Here is an 11778-nt window from a genome sequence, read left to right as displayed (position 1 = left end):
CCCCAACGCAGTTCTCCTCTGACATTTCTAAATAAGCAGCAGCATTATGACGTTTGCCAACAGCCTGATGGTCAAATGACAGGGTTGTGATTGGACCAGCATCAGCCTCCAGACTTCACCATGGGCTGATTCTACTCGTTAATACTGTTGCGGACCAAACAGGCCTAAAACACCCTAGAAACTCCTGCCTTCAACTGCCCCATCCCACTGGCCCAATTATTCATGTGAATTAGATACATCTCTTCTTCTTGATGTTCAGACAAGGGACTTGCTTTGGAGATTTATGTTCAACTTCCTAACATTATTTCACTGAAGAGGCTTTTAAATGATGGGGGTCTCTTGTTTAGACAGAGATAGTGTTTAAGACAGAATGATCATCCCTCCCTGACAGCACTGAGAAACAACAATCACACAGCACAGCTGTAACTAGTTACTGTATGTTACCACCACACCCATGAGGCCAAATACAACTTTATTTATAAAAAGTAAACCCAGAGCTCCCTCTGTGGCTGGTTTCATGGCAATGGGCTGGGTCCTGTGCAAGATGTATAAATGGCCTCAAGTCTGAATCACATTGTTGGACAAGGTTTGGTGACCCAAAACAAAAAACATTCACATACTGGACTGTGATAGAGCATTTAAAGTTTATTTAGGACAAATCAACTTAAAAAAAACAGTGGTATATTCTTCTGGAGAAATAAGACCAAAAATGAACAAAATACAGATTAACAAACCGTCTAAGGCAATGCAGTTTCCCATGTTAAGAGACAAGTGGAGGAGTTAGTTCCTGCAACTTGTTGTTTAGAGGCACAAGCAGTCAAATACCAATTAAATAACGTTGGAACATTAAACCCCAACATACCACTGAGATTCAACTTGTGATAAACCCTTACAGTTGCACTGCGGTACAGAAACAAGCAGAGAACCTGCAGCAGTAATGTCACCCTGACATCACGCCAAGAGAGCCTTATTCTTAGAACGACTGGTGTTCCTGCACTTATCAAACCTCAGACAACTCTGGAAAAAGATCAACTTTTTTGATAGATACAAATGCATGGTTAGAGGATCATGAATATCCAATGGCTACATATCATGAGTACATTGTTCTGTTAAAAAAATTCTCTAGGATCATTACGCACGGCGCAATGATAGTCTTTCGATATCAAAGTAAAAAATAAAACGGGAATATGAGTTTATATAGTCATTTTCAAAACAGTGTAGAATATAGGATGCAAGTAAATATAATATAATTTTTTTCACAAAGAGCTGACTAAAACAATCTCAATGCACTATACAATTTTCTATCAGTGTTAACACATGTTTACTAAAGGAAAACACTACAGAAAGGTCATTCATCCTCAAACTGCCTCTATAAAGTACTTTAGATGTTCTTCTACTCCCCTTGATTCTGTTAATGTTTTTTAAAGTCCCATACAGTTTACACTATAGAAACACCACAAATGTAGGAGAACCTATCCCTCTTTCCTCAAAGCTTACTCTTACCAGATCTTATTTTAGACAACAACAAAAATATTAAGCTGGGTAGTGATGGTGGAATGTTCATGCCAAGGCTTTCATTCAAGGCCAGCCATGATACATGTGGGTAAAGTCATCAGCATTTTCATTTAGGGGAAATAAACATTACACTTTCCAAAGTGAAGAATGTCAAGTAGACATGCTCATTGAGAGTCAATTTAACAAAAGAAAAGTTAGTCAAAATGTATTCAACAGTATTCAACTAAACATCAGATTGGAATAAATAAAACCACAACTAACGGCATTATGGTGAAGATAGTCAACTCTAAGACAGGACTGGTCTACATGTTAAATGTTGACTATTCAGTCATGCGTCTATGCCAAAGCATCCCGTACCAACCACATAATAACAACGTAGCCTATTATACTGCATTCAGACAGCCTTGCCAGAGGCTGCGATTTGTAGATGGATGCTAGTGTATACATATTCTAATGAAAATCACATACAAAAAATATATATTGAGTACGACTGTACCAGCAGTAAGTATTTCTAAAATGGTTACTGACAAAAATAAATTCTGAGGGTAAATAGAATAGAATAACAAGGCTTATTATAATAGATACCAGCTATTTGAAACATGCACCTATGTAAGCAGAATACTATAATTATTACTAACTGTATCTACGAAATAAACTAGTGAGTACTAGAAGAACAAAAAGATAAAAACAAAACATGTAAAGTTCACAAAAGAGAAAGTTAGTCCAGTTCTGAATAGTTGGAGAAAAAGAGAGAGAAACATTGTGACCAGAGGGAGACGAGAGCCTTGATAGCATTACAACTGTTAGTATTGTTAAAACAAACAAAAACTCACTCTTACAAATGTACTGTATGCTCCAAATGAAACAGGTATGCTGTTACCACTGCCTCAATCTAACACATAATAGTGCAAATCAGAGCCGGCCTTCCTTTCCAACTAAAAACACAAACACAGGGTCAAGTGGAGAGTTAACGGAGATGGCAGGAGGATGAAAACAGAAGAGAAGCAAAGCAGATAATGGCTTTTTGTTTGAAGCAGCAGGCAAGTTCTTTGGTTAATAAGAAAGGCATGAGGGAGTTAAGACCGAACAGTATGCCTTCTCAAAAGGCCAAATTAATTGGTCATTTTGGGAATCTCTGTCAGGGTAAGTGTTAAAAATATATAAAATGATACACCTCAAATAAAAACAAGCTGACATCAAGGCTGCCAATACGGGTCCTAGAGAGCTCCTCAAATGGATATTTATGCTTTCAAAATGAAGAATTTGAACACTTGGACTCAAACCAAAACTACCCTATCTGAACAAATGTATCAAATCCCCCCAGATCGGAGTGTCAGTCAAACAATAAGAGCAGGGAGAACCCCCCAAGGTCTGTAAAAGGCCAGCTTTGGTGTATAATACAGTATTAAAACTGGAAATTCATTGTCTTGTCTAGCGTTGTTCTGAGCTCAGGGAAGTCAAGCTTGACAATGAATGGTATAGGGAGGTCAATCGGTGCACTTGTCTGATGCCACAGACAAAGAAATGGTTGTGGTTCACCATTCAACAGTGAGGGAGATCCGGCCAGTGTTTCAGGAGTTGGCCTCTGGACTGTGGGGGTGTCCCCCCGGCCCCTTGGACTTGATCTGGAGCCAGGTCTTCCCCAGGGCCTTGGCAAAGTGGTCGTCCACCGAGCCTGTGATGGACACAGAGTTGGAGACGGGCTCGGGCTCCTTGTAGTTCTTCCCCAGGCTGCGGCGGAAGTGCTCCTCGATCACAGGGTCGACCGCAGTGTTATCTGGGATTACAGAGGAACGGAGAATAAATCAACATGTTAAAGTGGGGCATGGTAACAAAGATAAAAATGATCAAATGTATGCACAGATTTATCACGTTAGTAAGGTAATGTGGTGATAAACATTTACCATCAGCCTTCCTCTGATCCATGGGTGGGCTGGGGCTGTGAGACTTGTGGCAGTGAGACAGGTTGCAATTGCGATTGCTTGCAGGAGCACAGGTGATCACAGAGGGACGATTCTATAAAATATAAACAAACACGTTAGCGACACACAATACGAGACTGTATGTAAGGCGCAACTGACCAATGCGTGAATGTATTTCCGAATTGTCAGACTTACCTGTGGTCTGTCCACAGGGCCGGGCATGGCAGGCCTCTCTGTGCCACCCAATCCAGAGTCTATGCTGTTTTTAGTCAGAGCCAGAGGCTGGTCCATCGCATAGGAGGGGATGGAGGCATACAAGTGGTTGCCATGGAGGCCGTTGGAGGAGGAAGTGATGCACTCCACGGGGCTGTGGCCGAGGATCCAAGGGTCGTTGCGGTTGTCTCCGCCGGCAGGCTGTCCCCTTGTTAAAGAGAGGACAAGTGGCAGATTACCCCCGACATCCAGACACAGACCACCAACTGCTCCAGTTATTCATAGGCCACTTTAAATCAACCCCGCCTTAAAGTTAGGAGATTGGGCCTTATAGACTGTCACTTAATGAGGGTGCAGGGATTCAGTGCAAGGAATTTTTAAAGAGCAGTACAGTGTTTACTTACGACACGCTTGTCTCTTCGGCACATGTAACTACGCTGAACAAGAAATGTAAAAGGCAACATGTAACGTGTTGGTCCGATGTTTCATGAACTGAAATAAAAGATCCCAGAAATTTTCCAGACGCACAAAAAGCTTATTCCTCTCAAATTGTACACACATTTGTTTACATCCCTGTTAATGAGCATTTCTCCTTTGCCAAGATAATCCATCCACCTGACATGTGTGGCAGACCAAGCTGATTTAACATCATGATCATTACAAAGGTGCACCTTGTACTGGAGACAATAAAAGGCCACTCTAAAATGTGCACTTTTGTCACACAACACAATGCCACAGATGTCTCAACTTTTGAAGGAGCATGCAATTGGCATGCTGACTTCAGGAATGTCCACCAGACCTGTTGCCAGATAAATAAATGTTCATTTCGCTACCATAAGAACGCCAAATTAGGGAACTTGGCTGTACGTCCACCCAGCCTCACAACCACAGATCACGTGTATAGTGTTGTATGTGCGAGCCGTTTGCTGATGTCAACGTTGTGAACAGAGTGCCGCATGGTGGCGGTGGGGTTATGTTATGAGCGGCAGGCATAAGCTACGGACAACGAACGCAATTGCATTTTATCGATGGCAATTTGAATGCACAGAGATACCGTGACGAGATCCTGAGGCCCATTGACATGCCATTCATCCGCAGCCATCATCTCATGTCTCAGCATGAGCTGAAGCTGAAAATGTCCCAGTTCTTCCATGGCCTGCATACTCATCAGACATGTCAACCACTGAGCATGTTTGGGATGCTCTGGACTGACGTTTAAGACAGCATGTTCGAGTTCCCACCAATATCCAGCAACTTCGTACAGCCATTGAAGAAGAGTGGGACAACATTCCACAGGTCACAATCAACAGCCTGATCAACTCTATGTGAAGGAGATGTTGCACTGCATGAGGCAAATGGTGGCCACACCAGATACTGACTGGTTTTCTGATCCACGCCCCTACAGATGCATATCTGCACTCCCAGTCATGTGGATTCCATAGATCAGGGCCTAATGAATTTCAATTGACTGATTCCCTTATATGAACTATAACTCGGTAAAATCTTTCAAATTGCTGCATGTTGTGTTTCTATTTTTGTCCAGTATACATGCACACTCCTCGTGTGTACAATATTTATCTGATTTTCATGCCAGCAAATGTTTGGATGCCTTTGACATTAAAATATTGTAATGTAAAAAATATATTTCAAAGTACGTAACGATAGATTAAGACAGACGTGTTTATACTTACAGTTGAGCAGCAAACAGTCGACTCATTTTGGTCATGTGGTTGTTGTCACAGTCAACGCAGTCGTCTACTTGCTCCTCGCCATACTTCCTTTTGCTGGGGCAGATGGGGGGAGGACCGGTCCTCATGTTGGTCATTGGAGAGGGCAGCGACGGCATCCTGGACTCACCTGTGAGAGAAGATTCAGCTGTAGAGAACACTCTGTTTATACTTTGCATGCAAACCAAGGTGGTCATGTCTCAATAATGTAGAACTACCGAGTATTCAGAACATTTTAAAACACTAAATCAGTAATACTAGGAGTTTGCCATGCTCCCCCACGTGATCTAGTTACCTGCTGTGACCATTACCTGAGAAATGAGGACTAGAAAAGGTTTAGTCGATTAAACTCAAATCCACGATTTACGATGGAGTTGAGCGGCAACTAGTGTGGGGGGACTGGAGCTCCGACGTAGTTTATCAGAAACGACTGATTTACGCACCCAAAGAATAGCCCACAATTACACACATTGTTCTGTGTAATCGCGGGATATTCTTTGGGTGCTGAAATCAGTAGCTAGTTTTTGATAAAAATCTTAAATAAATGTGACATTGGAGCTCCAGTCCACCCACAGTAGTCGACACTCAAATCCATTGTAAATCGTGAAATTGAGTTTAGTCAGCTAGACAAGGTTTAGCTTTACCTTGTCTGTCAAACCTTGCAGTCACACCAGCTAAGTTTCCATCCAATTGGTGACAGATTCATGCAAATATTCTAAAAAATGGATTCATAAAATATGCAAATTCTCCTACCAGAGATGTGTTTCCATCAAAATGACTTGTTGCGGATGACGTGATGACATAGTGCACGTAAATATGTTCTGAGCTTAAATTGCTATGTACCGAATACAAGTTAAATGGGTTTCCATCTCATTTAAAAATATATATATATATATATATTTTACCCCCAATTTCGTGGTATCCAATTGTTAGTGGTTATTATCTTGTCTCATCGCTACAACTCCCGTAACGGGCGATACGAAGGTCGAAAGTCATGCGTCTTCCAGGATGGCAACAACAACTGTGTGAGTTACACCAGGAATGCACAATCCCTCCATCAGTGCTCAGACTGTCTGCAATAGACTGAGAGTGGCTGGACTGAGGGTTTGGCTTGTAGGCCTGTTGTAAGGCAGGTCCTCACCAGACATCATCGGCAACAACGTCGCCTATGGGCACAAACCCATCGTCGCTGGACCAGACAGGACTGGCAAAATGTGCTCTTCACTGACGAGTCGCGATTTTGTCTCACCAGGGGTGATGGTCGGATTCGCGTTTATCGTCAAAGGAATGAGCGTTACACCGAGGCCTGCACGCTGGATCGATTTGGAGGGTTCGTCATGGTCTGGGGCGGTGTGTCACAGCATCATCGAACTGAGCTTGTGTCATTACAGGCCATCTCAACGCTGTGCGTTACAGGGAAGACATCCTCCTCCCTCTTGTGGTAGCCTTCCTGCAGGCTCATTCCGACATGTCCCTCCAGCATGACAATGCCGCCAGCCATACTGCTCGTTCTGTGCGTGATTTCCTGCAAGACAGGAATGTCAGTGTTCTGTCATGGCCAGTGAAGAGCCCGGATCTCAATCCCATTGAGCACGTCTGGGACCTGATGGAAAGGAAAGGGTGAGGGCTAGGGCCATTCCCCCCAGAAATGTCTGGGAACATGCAGGTGCCTTGATGGAAGAGTGGGGTAACACCTCACAGCAAGAACTGGCAAATCTGGTGCAGTCCATGAGGATGAGATGCATTGCAGTACTTAACCTCTAGTGACACCCCATCCTGTGAACGGGACCGTTGTCATCATCTGACACCAATTAGCATAACGCAACAGACATAAATATCACTAGAAAATATTCCTATTCATGAAAATCACAAGTGAAATATATTGAGACACAGCTTAGCCTTTTGTTAATCACCCTGTCATCTCAGATTTTCAAAATATGCTTTACAGCCGAGACAAGCATTTGTATTAAGTTTATCGATAGCCTAGCATAGCATTTTGTCCAGCTAGCAGCAGGTAAACTTGGTCACGGAAATCAGAAAAGCAATCAAATTAAATAGTTTACCTTTGATAAGCTTCGGATGTTTTCACTCACGAGACTGCCAGTTAGATAGCAAATGTTCCTTTTTTTCAAAAATATTATTTTTGTAGGCGAAATAGCTCTGTTTGTTCTTCACGTTTGGCTGAGAAATCACCTGGAAATTGCAGTCACGAAAACGGCTAAAAATATTCCAAATTAGCTCCATAATAGCGACAGAAACATGGAAAACGTTGTTTATAATCAATCCTCAAGGTGTTTTTCAAATATCTATTCGATAATATATCCATCGGGCCAATTCGTTTTTCAGTAGGACAGATTGGAGTATTGGCTACCTCTATATTTTACGTGAGAATCTCTCTGGGAGCATCAGGTAACCACTTGCGCAATGTAGCCGCCTACGGGTATTCTTCAACATAAATGCGTAAAACTACGTCACAATGCTGTAGACACCTTCGGGAATACGGAGAAAGAGTAATCTGGTTGATAGCCCATTCACTGCTCAATAGGGACACATTGGAACGCAGCGCTTTCAAAACATGAGGCACTTCCGGATTGGATTTTTCTCAGGCTTTCGCCTGCAACATCAGTTCTGTTATACTCACAGACAATATTTTTACAGTTTTGGAAACTTTAGAGTGTTTTCTATCCTAAACTGTCAATTATATGCATATTCTAGCATCTTGTCCTGACAAAATATCCCTTTTACTATGGGAACGTTTTTTTCCCAAAAATTTAAATACTGCCCCCTAGTCAAAAAAGGTTAATGCAACTGGTTGCCACACCAGATGCTGACTGTTGCTTTTGATTTTGAACGCCCTTTTGTTCAGGGACACATTACTCAATTTCTGTTAGTCACATGTCTGTGGAACTTGTTCAGCTTATGTCTCAGTTGTTGAATCTTGTTATGTTCAAACAAGCACTCACACATTAAGTTTGCTGAAAATAAACACAGTTGACAGTGAGAGAACGTTTCTTTTTTTGCTAAGTTTAGCTAGCCAGCTACTTAACCTGGTTGCCCAAAGCTAACGTTATAAGCAGCCAGCTAGCTTCATCTGGCTAGTGAGGCTCGACCAGACCGGGTTGTGGTGTGAAGCTAGCCACAATAAGGATTAGGCACAAAAGTGGAATTTGAGGTTTACCTTCAAAATAAAAGTAGCTCTTTGAAAGTGACACAGAAGGTTACAATTGGTGGAATCGTGACATATTTAGACTAGGTAATGTTAAACAAGGTTGGAATGTGAAGCAATGAAATGGGGTATCAGTCTACTCGGTGACACCCACAGAACACAACTGTGAAGAGTTTATGCAAATATTAGCTTTGTAGCTCTAATCGTGGGACTGTGACTGTGTGAAATCACCTCCCCAGTCAGCCTATTGTGTGTATTGACATTCATTTTGCACTGTACAGCTTTACACAAGACATTTTTTCCCAAGGTCCTCCTCAGAGTTATCAGACTCCAAAATGCAGTATTATTTTTCCTCGTGAATAGTGTTCAATGCACATAGTAGGTTGACAATAAATGTGGTTCAAATCACAGATCTTCAGATTCACGCAATAAGAGCCAAGACGCTAACGCTATCTGGGTGTCAGAGTAGACTGATACCCCATGTCATTGATCCACAATCCATAGGTAAGGCTGTACAGTGAAATAAGTATGCCCCCCAATGAAATGCTCAAGTCTAATACATCCAGTGTGATTTCAGCAGATTTGTCAAATGTAACAAATTGTCTTTTAGTGATTTTATATAACAACATTCCAACCTCATTTAGCATGATCTATTCAATTATGGCATAATTCTACTATTTTGAATTCATTTGCATCACTGTAAACGACATACTTTTATTTTGAAGGCTAACCGCAAAGTCCACTATTGTCGCTAATCCTTATTATGGCTAGCTTCACACAGATGGGTCCAACCACCATTAATCAAATAAAAACTGTCTTGTAAATTATGGTTATTTTAAATGATGACAACTAGCTAAATAGTTAGCTAGCTAACTATTGCTACTGAAACAGATGATGTCGTGTTGCTATGTGTTTGGGGAAGAACATTGTTTTCACCCATTAGCTAGCTAGCTTTTTTTTATGACCAGCACTGTAGGTGTGCGAGACAACTTTACCAGCGTCATAGCATAGGTATTGATGCATCCTTGTGACATGTGAAATACGAGTCAGTGTAATCAATGTGTAATAACTACGTAAAAAATGTATGAAATTATTATGTGACGTGCAGTCATATTCAGATCCTGATTGGTCAATAAGCTTATCTGGCACGTCAAATAGTGTTGTTTGAAACGTATCTTTTTTTGACACGCAAAGACCCAAACGGCGTTCCATACACTGCGGTTATAGCCTACGTGAGATTATTATGGACAAATGAAAGATAATATTTTAATTTGTCAAATGGCTGCCAAGCATCGATCATGTTCACCACAATAAGACCCGCTCCTTTATTGGAAAGGAGAATAAAGATTATCACCTTACACTTTCACCACCCATTGAAGTTGAGAATTTGTTAACTGACTTGCCTAGTTAAATAAAAGGTTAAATAAATGTTTTTACATAAAAGTTCATCAGAATTGATTTTATCTGTATCCTAATAAACTGCATGTGTTCCCGAGTTGTAGGACCACACAACATGCCATCGCGTGACTCCAAGTTTACTTCGATATGATGGTTATTATATCAACATTTTCACCGCCATTTCTCACATAATTAATTTTACAGACTATAAGATCCCACATTGTCATGCGTATTTTGTTTTACCGACACATTTACTGTTTCAATCATCAGGCCTGTCTTTACATGTTTTATCCGACATGTACTTTACTCGAATAAGAAGGTTGGATGGAAACCTGGTTAGAATTTTTTAGTGGTTACCAAACTAATCCAACACATTCAATTGTGCTTTTAATGCTAGTTAACTAAACACACGGTATGGTTTGTTTGGTGATAATGGATTGATCAACAAATAATGGGGGAAGCCATAGCATAGATAGCTGGCTAACGTTAGCTAGCAGTGGTGTAAAGTAGCCTACTTAATTAAGTAATAAATATTTTAAAGTACTAAGTTACTTAAGTCGGTTTTTGGGATATCTGTACTATTATTACATTATTTTCACAAATTTTACTTCATTACATTCCTAAAGAAAATAATGTACTTTTTAGGTAACTTTTTAACATTTTCCTGACATCCAAAAGCACTCGTTACATTTTGAATGCTTAACAGGACAGGAGAACACCCCTACTGCCTCTGATCTGGCGGACTCACTAAACACAAATGCTTCCTTTGTAAATAATGTCTGGGTGTTCGAGTGTGCCCCGGCTATCAGTAAATTTAAAAAATACATTAAAAGAGTGCCGTCTGGTATGCTTAATATACGGATCGTTGGCTACTGTCGTTAGTTTGCCACTATTGGCCTATTTATTGCCTTATACCTCCTTACTTCATTTGCACACACTGTATAGATGTTTCTATTGTGTTATTGACTACGATTGTTCATCCCATGTGTAACTGTTGTTTTTTTCGCATTGCTTTGCTTTGGACAGGTCGCAGTTGTATATGAGAACTTGTTCTCAACTGGCCTACCTGGTTAAATAAAGCTGAAATAATAAAATAAAATGAACGTTAGTGACTAACCATCAGCTATGATTAGGCCGATAACAGATTTAGCTAGCTATTGAAAATTAGTATCTTACCTTCGTAGTGTAGTCTCCCGATATTGTTGTTCATTTTGTCCAGGAACTGATAGTTCAACAGGTCCATTCTCGTGAAAACCATTTACTCGTACTGGCTACTTGCTAACATCAAAGTTAGCAGCCAGCTAGCCAGCTAGCCAGTAAGTGTCTGTCCTAGAATAGAATATAAAATATTAGCTAGTAGCTAGCTAAGATTAACCAACTAGCTAGCTAGGTAAAGATAACGTTCGATTACACGCGTTGTACCAAATACACAACATTGGCTAGCTAACGTTATAGCTAATAGTTTAGCAACCTCTTATGAACTAGCTAGTCAATGCATCCATGTCAAATGGCCCTCTTCGCCTGTAAACATTGGATAACTGGCTAGGCTAGCTAGCTAACTACGTGGTAGTAAGCTACTAAGAAACTAAACTAGTACAAGCAGCTAAAGTTAGCTAAGAAGCTAACTCACTTTTTCAAAGTTGGTAAAAAACAAAAAATACAAACTTACAATGTGTTCGAGATCCAGATCAGATGACCGATAGTCAAAACGAACTGTAGATAGATGTTCTGAAAATCAGTTGGCTGGCTCCATCGGTATTATATATTTTTCCGCAGACAGTTTTCAGACAAAAGGGACGTTGCGCCACATCTCAGACTCAGCCTAGCTACACAGTGA

General features: G+C 40.9%; 1 protein-coding gene across 2 annotated transcripts; it reads right to left on the bottom strand.

Annotated features, from left to right (window-relative positions):
• Positions 1 to 625: 625 nt before the first annotated feature.
• Positions 626 to 11758, bottom strand: LOC118359630 (transcription cofactor vestigial-like protein 4). Of its 2 annotated transcripts, none has more exons than XM_035738194.2 (6): positions 11611 to 11758; positions 11118 to 11270; positions 5342 to 5525; positions 3633 to 3858; positions 3420 to 3531; positions 626 to 3292 (listed from the first exon to the last, which is right to left on the bottom strand). In XM_035738194.2, the coding sequence occupies exons 2-6, from the start codon at positions 11197 to 11199 to the stop codon at positions 3087 to 3089; spliced, it is 810 nt and encodes a 269-aa protein (XP_035594087.1). In that variant the 5' UTR covers positions 11200 to 11270; positions 11611 to 11758; the 3' UTR covers positions 626 to 3086. The 2 variants fall into 2 exon arrangements, with proteins under 2 accessions (XP_035594087.1, XP_035594088.1); XM_035738195.2 differs by having other exon boundaries at positions 5342 to 5507.
• Positions 11759 to 11778: the final 20 nt, after the last annotated feature.

This window comes from Oncorhynchus keta, chromosome 27 (genome assembly GCF_023373465.1).
Source record: "Oncorhynchus keta strain PuntledgeMale-10-30-2019 chromosome 27, Oket_V2, whole genome shotgun sequence".
Taxonomy (NCBI): domain Eukaryota; kingdom Metazoa; phylum Chordata; class Actinopteri; order Salmoniformes; family Salmonidae; genus Oncorhynchus; species Oncorhynchus keta.
This window is presented reverse-complemented; position numbering and strand designations above follow the sequence as displayed.